This window comes from Balearica regulorum, chromosome 2 (genome assembly GCF_011004875.1).
Source record: "Balearica regulorum gibbericeps isolate bBalReg1 chromosome 2, bBalReg1.pri, whole genome shotgun sequence".
In the NCBI taxonomy this organism is placed as follows: Eukaryota; Metazoa; Chordata; class Aves; order Gruiformes; family Gruidae; genus Balearica; species Balearica regulorum.
In genome coordinates this window covers 4818244-4835153 of record NC_046185.1, presented here as the reverse complement: position 1 = coordinate 4835153, position 16910 = coordinate 4818244, and the positions used below count along the sequence as shown (strand labels likewise).

At 40.7% G+C, this 16910-nt stretch overlaps 1 protein-coding gene across 3 annotated transcripts in view; it reads right to left on the bottom strand.

Moving 5' to 3' along the window:
• Positions 1 to 4458: 4458 nt before the first annotated feature.
• The window catches only part of AGO2 (argonaute RISC catalytic component 2), a 70606-nt gene continuing 58154 nt past the window's right edge, over positions 4459 to 16910 (bottom strand). For all 3 annotated transcript variants that reach the window (XM_075743239.1, XM_075743238.1, XM_075743240.1), the window contains exon 19: positions 4459 to 16559. In XM_075743239.1, coding sequence (XP_075599354.1) covers positions 16451 to 16559 — 109 coding nt within the window. In that variant the 3' untranslated portion in view covers positions 4459 to 16450. The remainder of the gene's footprint in view (positions 16560 to 16910) is intronic.

Below are 16910 nucleotides of genomic sequence, written 5' to 3'. Positions count from 1 at the left end.
TGTGTGGGGAGAGGCCGGGGCTGCCCCGTGCCGCACACAGCCGGTTCCAGCCGGTCCCAGCCGGCTCCAACGGCCCCAGCGCAGGACACAGCTGAGCCCCTCAGCCAAGCTGGGGGCGCCGGGGGGGAAAACAGGTTTCAGCAAGTGCCAAAGGCGGCACAGGCAGAGGAGGAGGAAGCCAAGGAGGGAGCAGCAGCAGCAGAGGGACCCCGAGGCCGGAGGAGGAGGAGGGCAGGAGGTGCTGCAGGCCCGGAGCAGGGATCCCCTGCAGCCCTGGAGAGACCCCGCTGGAGCAGAGACCCAGCCTGCAGCCCGGGGAGGGCCCCACGCCGCAGCAGGGGGGTATTTCCTGCAGGAGCTGCGGCCGTGGAGAGCCCAGGCAGGAGCAGGTTGTCCCTGAAGGACTGCAGGCCGGGGAAGGGCCTGCGCTGGAGCAGGGAGAGGTGTGAGGAGGGAGGAGCGGCTGAGAGGGGCTAGGATGGACCCACCGCAACCCCCATCCCCACCCCTGTGCCCCTTGTGGGGAGAGGAGTCAGGGGTGAGGGGGGGGAAGGTGGGACTGGGAAAGGGATGGGGGGAAGGTGGTGTCTTAATTTTGTCTTTTTGTTTCTCCCCATACAGCTCTGTTTTATTTGGCAGTAAATGATATAATTTTCCCCAAGTTGAGTCTGTGACAGTGACTGGTAAGCAATCTCCTTATCTTGACCCATGAGCTTTATCTCTTACTTTCTTTTCCTTGTCCTGCTGAGGTGGGTAAGAGAGCTGGAGGGGGCTGCTAGGCCCCAAGGTCAACCCTCCACAACCAGAAATGCCAAACCAGCACGTTAACAGTGGGTTACACACGGAAGGAAATACATTTCCAGCGAGATCAGATGTGGACATAAACTAACCAGTACCGTGGGACACCCGCATAAGATGTCAAGTGACACATCCCAGTCCCCACGCAGCCCACCTTGAGCCCTTGCAGTAAATCCGAAACCACGCTCACAAGCCAGTACAAAGCTCCAGCTACAAACCGTACCATTTAACGGGCACTTCCTCAGGCTGGTCCAGAAGTGACCAAGGAGCCTTCAAACCAAACGAAGCACACATGCAGACTATGGCTTACTCCAGAATTGGACAGTTTGCATCCACTAAGCTCTACAGCTGAAACAACTGGGAAAGCAAGAAAAAGCAATTATCTCAGACTTGTCCCTTCACAGCTCTGGGTTTTCTTCCCCACCAGCACCCAGCTCTCCACCGCTGATGAAGATCTCAAGCAGCCGATGCACAACTTGGGCCTCTGTGGTCCCTCTGTTTTGCCACAACTGCCCTTACTGACTTTGAAGGACTTTTTTCCCTCCTGCCAGCCATTTAGGTGAAGAGTTTACTGCTCACGGACCATGCATCGAAACTGTGAGCACTTCAACCACCACAGTCTGGGCTGACGCAGCCTCTTCCTACACCCAAAGGAGGAACAGGAAAGTCCATGATGCCAAGGAGAACCTTCCAGTGCCTGAAGGATCAACTCCCTATCTATCCACATTTACTACGGGGAACTTCACTCTAAATGGCTAAATCTTGACAAAATTACAGGCATCCTAAACAGGGGGTTATAGTGGAAAGCTGCTGGTTTTGCTTATGAGACACGTTGATTTTTCTTTTTTTAGTTTTCAAAGTTTGCAGTTGCTGAACATTCATGCGCTGCGGGGAAGGCAGGTGTGAGGCAGGAAGCTGGTGGTACTACTAGGAGTATCTTGGCCCATTTAAGGTGTTCCTGGATTTTAGACAGTGGAACACAGGCCAGGGGACACTTCTCAGGATGATTCTATCATTATATACGTATTTCTATTTCCCCCCCCCGCCCCAATACTAGTTTGTGAGCTCCTTTTCCCCCAGCCAGGGCTGCTCAAAGGAGATGAAGCTTCCTAAGCTTGCAAAAATGACAAAGAACTGTGGTTACTAACTATAAACTACCATATTTCATCCCTCTTAGAAGTTTCCTGGGGGATGAGGAACATGCTCTGTCAGTTAGTGAGGTCACAAGAACTTGAACACCATTCTGGCTTCATTCGGCCAGAATCCTTGATGGGCACTTCAGAGCTGCCAAAATTTCCCACAGCCATCTCCAAGGCCTTGCATCTGCCAAAGCTTGTTGCCATCAAAAATCGGTAAGCAGTATTTGTTTTCCCCCCAAGAGCTTGACGCAGAGCAAACCCACGTCCAATTCGAAGTAATATTTCAAAAAGAAGGGGGAAAAATAAAGCTCTGCCTGAAATGGAAGACACATCTGTGACTTTATTTCATGTTATTGAGTAAAACTAATCTGTGTTTGCAGGTTGGGCTCCCAACCGGAGCTCCTCTGCATACTTGCAGTTCCTTCTGATACCCAATTCACTCTATGCTTTACAATAAAACACCAAGCGCTTACTTCGATTCTATTTAAAAATTGATTGCTGTAGGTATTCAACTCAGAAAACAACAAAAGGATGGCTTTCAGGCAAGTGGTTGCCAAAATGCTGACCTTCCATAAATAATTCTGATTTTTAAGACGCTCAGTTCAGAGCAGCACATACTGCTTCTGGAGATCTGGGCACAGAGCAGGTGTAACGGCAAGGGAGGGTGACGGGACTAGGAGAACTTTTTTGGCTCTCAGGCAACAGAGATGTGATCTCTCATCACAAAAAAACCCAAAACCTTCTCAGACCAGCACATTTAAATTTGGATTACAATCTGTCAGAGCAGAATTCGGTCCAGCATAAGGGTCTCTGCTCCAGGCCAATCTCCAATCTGCCACCGGGACTTTTAACAGCTGTCTCTGAGCTACAGACTCAAGCGATCAAGAATTTTAGATTCAATTCTGATCTCTGGCAGTGAGAAAAACAGCATCACTGCTGCAAAATAATTGCTTTTTGCATAGTAGATAGGGACTTTTTACCTATGTCCTGGGATTTCTCTATTCAGCAGCTCTCCACGTCCTCCCACTGCTCTTCTCTACTTGCTGTGGAAAATTATTTAGGCAACGAATACGTCCCGCTGTATGCTCACAGACAAAGCGGGCTCACAGTTCACAAGTAACTGCAGAAAATGGCTGAATTAAATAAAAAGACATCAAACCAACCTGTAAAGATGAGGAATTTTATTTTATTGACATACTATGAGGCAAAACAAAATTGACACCATACAAAATAACTTTATAAAATATCATTCACATCATTATTTTGTCAGGAATTACAGCATTCTGAGCTTGTTACAAGTCTTACGTTTTGAGGTGAAAAACACTACGCTAAATCTTTAGTATTAGTTGTATATATACAGTAAGAAACCAAAACAGAAACTGTTAGGTTTTTCATGAGTTTATTGCAAAAGTAGTGCAAACTATTTTACCTTGCAAGCTGTAAAACAAACTTGGAAAAGGACCCACCTAAGCTTAAAAACATGACAATAAATGCTCAAATTTCACAGCCTTTGAAGCTTCCTTCAACAGTTCTCAACAAAGAAATTCCCCATCTCTGCACATTTTTAGATCTTTACTGACTCGGAAATGAAGAAGTAGACAACGCACCCACACTAGCAAGCGGCCAGAGCAGGACGGATCCTGCTCCGACACGGGGCGCAACTCTTACCGAAGCCGGCGTTTGGGCAATTCGACGCACAGCGCGGTCGAGCCCGTGTCTCGCCGCTTCTCCATCACCCCCAAAACACTGACCGAGTTTGGTCAGTTCGGTTTTCCTCCGTTAATAAGCTGCCCCTCTCCACACTCGTATTTGAGAAAAGAGTCAAGAAAGCAGTACGAGCAAAGAAAAATTAAAAAAAAAATATCAAGAATTAGGAACATGTATTGTCCGTTTTAGAAATATAGTATCCTTTTCCTGAAGTCTACGTAAAGCGTTATTTCCTCGTGGTCCCCCTCCCCCTCGCGTACACGATGCAGGGCAAATCCCATCCCGAACTACTGCATGAAACCAAGGAAGGATACTACATTCTACGAGATCAACAGAAAACAACAGTCTAAAACGCTAACAGGGTCCCCCAAAGCAAAACAGGTAGCTAGTAATACTACTAAAAAAAAAAAAAAAATAAACAAATGCTACATGAAAAATGTTAAAGGAACAAAATGCAGCATATTCAGGCTCTTTTTTTTTTTTTTTCTTGAGGTACCTATATAAATATTACCTTCTGCCCAAAGTACTATTTGTTTTGTTAAAAAACTAAAGTCCTTACGGTGAGCCAATTGCAGGGCATACATTATTATTGAGAAAGTGCAACCATGCTGATAATTTATATGCAGCATATTAAAGGATGATTAGGCTTTAGAAAATATAGCTTAAGTATAGACCTGATGGAGCAGTTTTATAAAAACATTTAACAGAGGCATTTTCCTTTTGTTTGAGTCTCTCTGCAGCAGAAAGCCTTAGGAAACAGCTTTGAAGTCCTGCCACAACGGAATGTCAGCACTTTTACAATTCCATATATAGATTTGTTTTTTTAATATTTAAACTAAATACAATTTTACAGAAAAGATTCTCCCTCTGTATTAGGTACTGGTAAAAAGTCGATTTTTTTTTTTTTTTAAACTTCAAAAAATGATAGCATATCACAACTTAAATTTTTCCAAAAAGGAATTATTTTTTAAGTAAAAAAGTTCACATAGTAGAAAAACTTACACATAGTTGTAAACTGTTACATACAAAACAGTGGACAAGTCAATGACATTTTATTCCCTTACCCTTACACGTATCGCTTCATTTCATATATATATATACACACACGCGCGCACATACATAAAACTGTGTACTACGTGTGTATGTATAGATGCATATATGATAGATACACACAGAGATGTATATATCTAGGGTTGGGATTATAGATTTCAAAAAAATTCTTTATTGGGTATTTGTCTTTGCCTAGGTCTGCTGTGATACTGTACATTTTATGACTTGATACACTGAAAAATATTTTAAAATTTGCTAAAACTATGTTTTGTGGCTTTTTTTTTTTCCTTTTTTTTTTTTTTTTTACACTCTGGTTAAAATTCATTTGCTGTTTTTAATTAAGAATACGACTTTTGATTGTTACGCACTGGGAAAAAAACACAAAAGGCACAAAGAATAAAACTCAAATACAATATTGTTGTCTCTGAACAATAAACCCAGAGGTTTTGGTTCGCAGAACGCTGCCTCCGAAGAGGTCAGTCATCACACGCAGTTTGGTCGCTTTTGCCAATCTCATCGACAATTTGAGAAAATAGCACCCAACTGTTTAAATGAGGTAGATCCAAATCGGGAAAAAAAAAAAATAAAAAGCAAGCTGGGTCCCCAACATGTTATTTGCCTCTATTTAAAATGTTTTAAGGATTATATGTCAGTCGTAAGAAGTGGAAAACGATGGCACTATCTGAAGCAAGCGCAGAACTCAAGAACAGCTTTTTCCCCCCCCGCCCCGATGTAAATTGAAGTGTGAACTCACGATCCTCCTTCAGGCAGAGATTTCCTAAGCAGGGGGAGGGAGGAGAATACGTTCAACGACAACATAAAAAAAAGCGGAGATTTGAGAAAGCCCGTTTTCGGTAGACTGCCAGAGAAACGTCCGAGAGCCCAGTTTCTGGAGAGCAACAGTGACAGCCAGTGCCTAAAAGGTCAGTCACAGTATTACAGATCTGCAAGTTTCCCTTTAGTTCTCAGGTGAGAAAATTTCTTTTTCTACTAGTTCTGCTTTCTAGGATCATCCTACTCTCATTAAACAGTATTTTTGCATACTCTGAGAAAAATCTGACAAATTTATCGTTTTGTTAAGGCTTAATTTAAAGTGGCATCGCCACACAGCATCGTGCAAATGTTAAACTACGTTAGCAAGATACATACAATGTATTTAACCTACACACACCTACGTGAACCCTCATCCTTGGAGTAACATAAAACGATGCTTACAATCTAGGCGGTAAATTCTATAATGCTGTTGATGCATTGAAAAGTCAATTTGAGGGTATTTCTGTTTGCTTTTTTGTATCACAAGTGCTACTCTTTCCCAAACAGCGCTACATCATTTATATATTGCAAGCACAAGACATTTTAATACCGATGCAACACACGTACAAACTAGTCAACATACATTTAGTACCACTTGAAACGAGGCCCTTAACATCGTTATATATTTTTTTTTTCCTCCTCTCAAAAAATAGCAAACTTTAAATGGTCATAAAAACATTTTGATTGAAGGGAACATTTACAATATGAAATTTCTAAATTGGTTTTTGGTTCTTTTTTCAGTTATTTTATAAAAATAAAAAAAAATCAAAAACTATTAAACAAAAGATTAAAGTCTTAACAGATGTCAGTTAAATCTGCAATGTACCAAAATTCAGGGGAAAAAAAAAAAATTGGATTTAATCAATACATTCTGTTTTCCATCTCACCCTCCCGAGATCAAGTTAACCACTTTGCTGCACAGAAATCTGGGACTGGATCTTTACTTACGAACAGCCCTAAATTTTGAGATTTTTGTGATTGTCCAAACTAATGAAGTACTGCAGAAGCCAGTGAAATTGTGCTTATTATTTCCAGCAAAATACTGCCATTAGATCTTTATTTATAAACAGTCTATAAACAGTCCCGCTTTCCTTTAACGTGTGTGTGTGTGTATACAGATACACACGTACGGATATACACGCCTACATAGGTATCTCAAATCTACTAAGCCGTATCAACAAACTACAGAAAATAAATGGCAACAATCTGCAGGACAGCACGTAACCTTGCCGGCTATACTTCACCATTGCACCTAACTTAAAATTTGATTTTCCAAGACACGTAATTCTGAAGCTTACTTGTTCTATTATTTTTTTCCCCCTCTTTTCTTTCTTTTCTTCCCACCCCTGAACAAATATCTTGCTTTCCCAACCGGTCTACTAGTAATTATTCCTTCAGTAAACTTTCTTAAGGAAAAGTACATAATAGCTAACACTCCCCCCTGCAATGTACTCGAATTATTTACTCAAATTATTTCTACTGCCCAAAACTAGATAATAAAGAATTGGGAAAAAAGCAACAATCTCTTGGTGGGAGACGTTCTGGGGATTCAACGCTGACAGACAACTGAAGATCAGATTCGAGTCGGTCAGGTACTTAGAGACATGTTATTTACTTGAAAATAAAATTGTAAATGAGATGAGCAATTTAAGGGATCAGGCTTGTTAAGTTCATGAGAAAACAGGGTAGATGATAGATCTTATTTTTTATAGCACAGAAACAGTGGGATTGAGCATCTCCCACTTGATGCGGAATTAACTTTGGTGAAATCTAGGAACAAACTTCTTTGTATATTATGTTGATACACGATAGGTTTGATCCTACCCACAGCACACGATCAAGCAGCTGAGATTTTTGGGGCGCCCATAAAGCACAGACAGATCTGCTTTGAGTCAAGTACACGGCAAGCAAAAATGTGCAATTTTACATATACTGGCATGAGTGAAGCTTCCTCTTTTCATGGATTTAAAAAAAACAGGAAAAGCTGAAAAATACAGAATAGAGTCCACATTAAATGCTTTTTTTTTTTTTTTTCTGCCAGGAAATCTAACCTAACAAAGCAAATACAAAGAGCACCAGCCAGGGGATTAGAAACTCCCAAGCTCACTTGCTGACCTTTTCACAATTCATGCTTGCCAAGCACATTCAAAAAAAAAAAACAAAAAACCACCCATAAAGTGGCCAGAAAAGTGTAAATTTCTATTTCAGGGACAATTCCTAAGTTTGCTCCCAGGTTATTCAATATCTGTGATCCCTGCTGACGATCAGATAGTAGTTATTCCAGCAGGTGGTTCAGTTGTACTCAGAGAAGGGAGGGAAAAAAAGAACAAAACTGAAGCAGACCAGTCCAACAGTCCATCCAAAGCGTGCGTGTAGGACAGGAGGAGGGGGAGAAAAATCTGTGTGCTCCGAACAGCCGTCTAAAAATGAGTATGCGCTTTACTACAGATTTATAATGCGAATATTAGGCTCTTCAGAACAACCTAAGTAAGTTAGTTGGTTGAAGAGTAACCACAGGTAGTTCTAAGATGGATCTGTTGAGGCAGTGCATGGACAAATTCAAAGCAATTACTCTTTTGAGGATATTTAGAAGGGAGGGAGTAGCCAGGCTTCCTCTTGTGCCGTGGGTCCACCTCCGCAGCGCTGCCACGTGCAAAACTCCCAAGACTAGCGCTCGCCAACCTCTCACACCTCCGAGTTCAGCGAACGGCCCCCTCCTTGCTCCAACCAAGCCCAAAGCCCTCAGATACAGAGGGCTGAAACCAGAAGTCAACTGGAGGGAACTGCCTACCAGTATGCCCCTTTTTGGGAGGGGGGCGACGGATGTTGTGCGGGGTGGGGGATCCGCGAGGGGCTGTGCCACAGAGCTCTGGCTGCACTCAGGGGCCTCTCACAGGGAAGCCAAAAGGAAACCCAAGAGACTATTATTTAATTGTCACCTTAACAAGTGATTAATTAGCAGTGTTGCAAGAAAATGTTTTCCCTCACCTCCTTATCTCATTTCCACGAGGGATGGGGTAGCTGGCATAATGCAGATGGGGTTTCTCGTCGATGTAGGCATGACAAGCACCTGGCCAAGGACTCTTTCCTCACTTAAAACTTCCCAATGCTCCTTCTAGACCAAGTCTAGAAAACACACAACGTTCTTCTGGTTGCTTTACAAGGACATGCTCACGGAGAAGCGCGTTCAGCATGCCTGCACAGTGAAACCCCTCCCAGGCCACAGCAACGGCAATAGCGTCTATGGAGCCATCACGCAAGATGTAGTGAAATGTTTTATGAAAAGCAGCCATTTAGCCTAGAGCAAAACCCTGCGCTTCATGCTTTTGGGGAGAGCTTTGTTAAATTGTAACTGAGACCTGAACAAAAAATGCGGGGTTCTAACCCGTGCAGTTATTAGCGAGCTTAGTTATTCAGTCACTCTCCATCGCTTGACAAAAATTGGCTTCCAGAAAGTCAGTTCAGCAATCCTCCCTGCCATCAGTAAGCTTCATTAGTGTCTACGCTCAAAGATTACAAGAATGCAACTGCAGGTAGCGTATAACCCCAGGAAATTTGCTTCTGAGATGCCAACATCCGTAGCACAAAGCGCAGTTACTTTCAAATTTAAAAAAAAAAAAAAAATCTATAACACTGCTATGAAACCACACCAGCGCGTTGTGCTTAAACAGGTAGCATTTCTGTCAGCAAAGTGGTTAATTAGAAAATGAGGAAGCTTGTTTGGATTCCTTGTAAACAAAACCTGATGTATTAACACAGTTTTCTACAGTTTCATTTCAGGTCGTTTAAAGCACCTTTAGGCTGCGTGCACTTATTTCAAGGCTGAGTTACGACCAAGGCTTTGCACATAACTGACACTAAATATTCACAATATGAACAAACTCAAGGTTGGGGGTTGTTTTTTGGTGTTTTGTTGGGGTTTCCCTCCATTTTTAAGTTTATTATGATCTGCTCAGGGAATATAGTATTTTTACTGTTACAGTCTTATGTCAACTTATCTAAAAAATATGTTAAAAAAATACTACAATACATAATTTTTGCCTCAGATTCAAAATATATTTCCAGCACCTTCATGTCCTTTTCAGCGAAAGCGTGACAGTTTTCAGCCAATAGCTAAAGTATGAAAACATTTTTCATTGGAAACAACAGTATACAAATTCAGTGAGTGCAGGGACAGGTTATAGAGGGAGTCGCTGCTATCGAGTAATCCTGACCAAAAAGCTAACGTGCCAGATGTGCGATTCGCCTCGCCATTTCTGATACCTTAATACACAACACAAGCCACATCTGTGCCTCAGGAAGATGGAAGGAGCGACGAGCAGCCGTCCAAGATCACAGTATGGCACCGCTAGTTCTCCAGCAAGAAACAAAACCAGTAAAAACACAGTTTGTTTGGGAGCATTTTGGCTTAGTAGTAGGGTCACTTTAAAAATTAACTCATCTGTGGAAAAATACAGGAGGTAGCCTTAAACTGCATCTGCTTGCTAACTGAAGAGCATTACAAAACCACCTTTTGTAGTGATTTGGCCAAGCCATTACATTCATAGTAACACTTCAGGCAAAAAAAACCAACACAGAAAAAGCAACTGAAAGACACTCAATGAGATAAAACGGATTATATGCCACACCAAGCGCACACAAACTGTCCCCCCCATATCCTTCGGATTAAAACCATCTCTGAGGAATGCATCCTTCCAGTCACTAACCCTCACAAACGCTGGACGAGTCTGGGTCTCTCCTGTCCCCAAGGGTTACAGAAGCAAAAGGCAATTACTGATGGGTGGGAGATCGATGGCTTTGTCTTGTGGGCAATCAGGGAGGCAACACTATTTCTTAGTTCAGAGCACTAAAACATGCACCGCACACACCACTCCCACGCCCGTGGAGGGACAGGGAGCAAGACATTGTAACTTGGATCCCAAATCCCTATTATTCAACTAATGCTGCCACACAGACCAGTTCTTCCATCATACAATACAAGAATCAGATGCTGGAAGAAGCAAGGAGAACACGTTAAGAGCTACAGCTGATAGTCCGGATATTACGTTAATGCTATCAGTCATCTAACAGTGATATCAAAGATTGGCATTTGAACGTTGCACAGACAACAAGCACAGGGATAGCTTAAAAACTGTCTTTGTATCTTTATGGTGTGGGAGAAATGTGCATACAGGAAAGAAGGAAGAAATATTTTATAAATTCAGATGAAACCTAAGTATTTCCACTGTAATAAAGCAACTGTGCCCTTGGATTCATACCATAATGCAAACAAAGTATATCAACATTTAAAACCAAAGCTCGTATCTCAATACTGTAAAATATGGCAGTATTTCTAAAAATATAAGAACAAGAAGGAATGGTATCCACAGCCTTTCAGTATTTGCTATACATAGCACTATTTACAGTATTTTCAAACAGCAGATGCAAAAAAGAAGTCTTACAGTAAAAAGGGAGTTCAAAAAAAATCAGTGCAATTACCTTCTACTTGAAGTTGTCTTTAGAAAAGACTGCATGTATGCATCAAGAAGCATGTTACCAAACGTAATATAAAAGTAAAAAAAAAAAAAGGAAAAGAAATTGAGTGTGCCACACTGCCAGGATAAATACACCAAAAGAGATGCTACCGTAGGAGAAAAGTATTAATAGGAAAAAATGTGATTTTTCACATTTTCACTGGTATCGAGTGTGAAAAATACTGAGTGAAAACTTCACATTCCTTTAACATGTAAAGGATCTCTTAAAAAATAAGTCCCTTATGATTATTTATGCCACCAGAGATGCTTACTGGATTACATCAAGAGGCAAGTATGTCCATCTAAATCTCCAAAGCTCCCAGTCCTGCATTTCTAGTCCTTGCAGTTTTGAATAAGCGTGACCTGCAGAACCAACCTGTTTTCACCCCAAAATATCAACGTTCTTCCTCAAGAAGAAACAATCCGCGCGTACACTAAAAAGCCTAGAGCAATCCGCTAAATTTGGCTGGGGGCGTATTAGCGCAGACCTTCCTCCTATTCTTGCTCTCAAGTTAAATTTTAGAGATTGACTGGCATGAGAAAGCCGGGGGTTTCTACAGGCGAGACGCACGTGACCGCCGTATTTTAGGAATCTACCGCCGCAGTAAAGAAAACAGTATTGGCAGCAATGCGCAAAGCCCTCCAGATCACAATCTGCTATTTAATAGAAACCCTTTGCGCACGCACATCTTAAACTTTTATCTAAAGTTTCAGAAGCATCTTCACTCGATTAGAAACTTCAATCTTTTCAGAAAGTAACCTGGGCACACAAAAACCTAAACCTCCACACCTACCCCTCAAAAGTTTAAATTTAAAATCCTTCTGGAAATATTCCTTCTTGTCTTAGTTATAAAAAGTGACATACTATCACCTGAACACAACTTACGTTAAAAATGGACAAAGGCTGCAGGAGTTATTGAGAGTCAGAATTAAAGCTAAACCTTAACAACCTTTTTGCTTTTACTATCGGGGAATGTTGTCTGGAGGCCTGGATGAAGATCAAAATTACTTATTATGGATTTCTTGTTTTAAGAATAAAAGTTGCCTGTAGATTTTCCATGCTGGCTCCAGCAGATTAAGACACACCACCTTTCCCTAACGACTCACCCAAAACCTGACAGATCTAGGAACAAGGAAATGAATATGCCAAAGCTTCTGTAACACGGAAGATCATTGATTGTAATTCAGCAAACCAAATACAGTTGCTGAAATATTCTAACCCAAACCAAGCCAAAATGAGTTCTAATAAAAACAACTGATCTCACTCCATACATCAGTGCATATATACAAACTAAAAGTGTTAAGATTGCATAGGGCTATCTTGAATGCCAAACATATAAGGCAGAGGCAAATCCACCTACTTCCAACATTTCACAACAGGACATCTCCTCCTAAGGATCAGCTCAACTCTGTGTCCTGGGTGCCAGAAGAGGTGGAGTGGACATGTTATAGTATTCAGCCACGGGAGCAGAAATTTCCAAAACCAAGCAAACCTTATTATTGCGTTATATCTCCTACATTAAAACAACCAACCAACCAATCCACAACAAAGAACAAAAGACAACTTGTAAGTATTTCATCTTTGTTGATATTATTTTTCACCTCCCAAAAGGAGCATTTCACGCTCACTGCTGCTGGTTTTGGAGGGTTGCTACAGAACCAGGTGCTTCAAAAAGGCTCCCCGGAGATGTCTGGTCCAGCCCCCTGCCCAAAGCAGGTCCAGCAAGCCGAGACAGCGCGAGGACCTGTCCAGCCAAGTTTGAGCCTCTCTGAAGTCAGAGATTCTACAACCTGTTTCAATCTTTGAATATTTTTATTTCAATAGTGTTATCATTTCATTTAAAAAAAAAAACCTCTCGAGAAAACTAATGCATAGCAGGCAACTCATTAACATCTGTTCATCTCTCAAGCACACGCCTTTAAAACAAAAGAAATACTGCAGTACTGGCAGTGGTCAGTTTGTCCATCGCACCGCTCACGGCTGCAATGGGAGTAAGATATTTTTGTTACCGGCGTGCAATTACTATCGGTTTTCAGACTGCTAAGCACCAGGATCGCCTGCACCGACGACCAAATTCAAGCAAAAGGTCATTACCAGGAACATAACGGAGAGCAAGAGGAACGCAAGGGGTGAGGTCCTGCCCAGCGCTCTTTTTGCAATGAGAGTCGTGCAACTCCTTTGCACGGGCTGAAAAAACCCCAAAAACAACTGCCAGAGGGTAATGCACATTTGGTTATTGCTGACCTGAGCTGCATAGTGACTTAGTGGTTATAATTGTCAACCTCAACTGTGACTTCACCAGCAGAAATGTGTGCGAGAGAGAGACATCTTGAGCTTTGCGTTTACCTGAGATATTGCTGTTCTTACAACACAGATGGGAGGTAAGGCGGGGGGGGGGGGGGGGAAGAGTAGGGTTTTAGGTGTTCATGGTGGGCTTTTTTTTTTTTTGGACAGGGGGCATTTTTAAATACCTAATTTATATTAAAAATCTTTCTGGGAAGATAGCTGCTGGGCTTATAGCACACTGTACTTTTCAAAGTATATACTTACTCAAAAGTTTTTTTAGAAAAATGCTTTAAATTATTCACTAATTCACCACTTGTGGGAGGTGGGAAGGGAAAGGAGGGAGAAATCAAGCCATGAAGAATTAACAGTATTAGAGGCTTAAAAAAGATCTGTAAAAGGTAAAAATGTCCCTAGCCTAAAATGCATATAACCATCCCAAGTTCTTCATACTCAGGGAAGGAAAGCTACACAAAATTTCTGTTCATTCCAAGAGGATACACAGACAACAGCTGCTTTCAGATTAAGGGTCTGCCTAATACTCCTTTACTTCACAAAAAGGAGCTGCAACGACTACTCCAGCCCAAAGAATACATCCCAAATAGGATGCAGTGAAGTCCCACAGTCTACTTCAGAAATAAGATTTGAGGTCAAGACAGATTCTGCCCTCCTCACACCATCTGACCACCTGTATAAAGTCATTTATTCCAGATCTGTGCAGAGAGGAAAGAGGAGAATGAATTTCACATCCAAGAGGTCTCTCTATAACAAAGAACGAATAAACTAAATGGTGTCTTAAAATGGTTGATCTTTTCCCTACTTGTTAAGAACAATTCGTATAAAAAATAATTCTTATATAAAACTCTGCCAAATTAAAATCTTCACTGAAATCTGAAACTTCTCAAGCAAACGCCCAGAGAAGTACAACATACCCACTGTGGAAAAGCTTTTGTGGTTTAGCGGTATTTTAGGGGAGGTTATGTACAACCTGGCTGGAACACAGAAAGATAAGACAAAGCGACCTAGAATTTGCTTTCTGTTATACCAGCATAATTGAAAAGCTGGATTTCCATAACTATGACCAAGAAGAAAATCTGACCCAGCAGCCTAATCACTGAATTAGAGTAATACAAATACAATTAATCTATTAAGAGGTTTTACACTGTTATTTCACCTAAACACCACCAACAACCAACGCACTGCTACAAGGTGAAGAGCTGGAACTTGCACAAAGTTATGTACCTAAAACGCTTTATGCAGCAAAGGTTGGGCATTTTCTAGCTTATTCAACAGCAACCGGTTATAGTCTATCTGCTATATGGCACAGACCTCTGTTTGGTTAAAGCTACTCGCCCATCTCAGTGGCTAGAGGTAAATGTATTCAAAACAGTGACTGAGCATCTGCTAAGAGAAGGGAAAAGATGAAGCAAAATGTATCAGTGGAAAAGAATGAAATTTTAAAAACCTGCCTCTTAGCATGTATTTCAGTTTTCTTATGAAAAATAAACAAAATCAAGTCAGCATGAAAAAGTTTCCTGGGCTTTTTCGATTTCCATCTAAACCTGCTTGTGGCATTGTAATTAGTGCAATGGTTTACATATGAATTATGGTTTTTTTATGAACCCAGTGTGCAAACTAACAGAAGCGTTTGTCTAATAATTATCAGTTTTAATTAATGCTTCTCCTAAGAGAATGGCAAAACTCTCACATTTACTATTGACCTTATGCATAATGAAGAGAGTTTCACCTCCCTTCATAAGTAAACTTCAGTTTCCTAAGATTTATCTTTACTGCATAGATTCTCTGACTTTGTCTAAATTACAAACAGTGAGCCACTCTCCTCTACTAGAGCTCCTGCTTCACCAATATTCAACATATAAATAAAATACAATTGTTTTGTGCTTGAATGAACGTAGAATGTTGGTCTTGTGTGCGTCTCTGAACTGCACAGGTAAAACCTGCTATGTTGTGTGCACGTTTAAAAAGCCTTTCTGCAAATTACAAGCTATACAATATACACTGTATGTATCTCTGAACTCTCACATCAAAGTCAATTGCATATTTTTGCATTTGAATAGTAATGTCCTCACAATAAGGTTTTAATTTCTAAATCCAAAGCATTCTTGATATGTTAACAGAAGTATAATGAGCATTCCTTAGTAAATAAAAATAAATAATAGCATCTAGTCTATCACATTAATACTGTGAAACATATATAAAATTTACATTAACTCAAACAACAGTGAAAAAGGATTGTACTGTATTTATCACCACAGACCCGTATTCTTTAGAGACTTTGGAAAGTAAGTGTCACAGTCCTGTATGACAAATTCTAAAGTTAGCTGTCAGTATGATTTAAAAAAAAAAAATTCTTTACAAATTTTTTTTTTTTTTTAAATGGCACATTTTCTTTTGCCAATCTAACTGGACCTATTAAAAGCTTAGGTACAAGTTCATTCTTTTTTAAAATTCTTCTTTAGTCTATGAAAAACATTTTCAAATGCAGCACAGTAAAAAACATTCAAGAACAAGCTTCAGAAAATACATTTGCCCTTAGACACACAGAGAATAATCTTTATAAGACAGTTGAAAACCAGAATTTTGTCACTCTTTTGAAAATAAAAATTTCGTAAATGCATCTAGAATAGTCAAGGCTTCATAAACAGTCAAAAAATGCTTTGCTTTCCTTTGTATTAAAAGCTAATTCACAGCATTTTAGCCCATCAACTTTAGTATTAATTAGATCTTTCCAAATTACTAAAAGCAATTCAATGAATAGCAAACTGAATGAGGAGTTTTGTGGGTTGGGTTGTTGTTGGTTGTTTTGTTGTTTTTTTTCCCTAAGCCCTGAGATCACAGCTCTTGATTTTATTATAAAATATGGGTCTGTTTTATACCAAGCAGCTTAGAGATTTTTGGCAAACTACATTTCCAACAATAGCAGGGTTTGGTACAAGAATGCAGTTCGTAATCAAGTCTGAAATTCTGGACGGAAGGCTTTCTTGCAAATGGGAAAAAAAAATATATTAAGATGCATCACTCATTGCTGGCTGTCACTGTAGCTTGGGCAACTGTTGGTCTAAGTGCAGCTGGTCTCATGTGAATCCAACTCTGTATTGTACTGCGTCGCTAAACATTAAAACATGTCAAGCAAAGTACATAGTGCGCAACGTGTCCTGATGAACTTGAACTGCTTTAGCAAGTGCTTGATGATCTCTGCCATTACTCTGACCGGAAGTGTGGCTTCCTTCAGCACTGAAAGAGAAAGGAGGTGGGGGGAAAAAGAGAAGGGAAAAAAAAAAAAAAAAAGAGGTTGGGGGGGAAGGCAGCAAATCCCTATTTCATCTGCCTCTCCTTGCATATTATGTTTTCATATTCATTTCTTCTGAACAGAACAGTCAAAAGTTCATTACCCTTAACACACCACTGAAGTTCAGAAACAAAAAGCAGAGAAGCATACAGGAACATCTGCTTTTATTCCACAATATAATTCAGTGGCAAGACCAAATTTACCCTCGGACTGCTAACTGAGGATATCACCGACCCCAGAATTAACAAGCCCATCTCCTTCCTGCTTCCTTGCAAATTCTATAATAATACAAAACT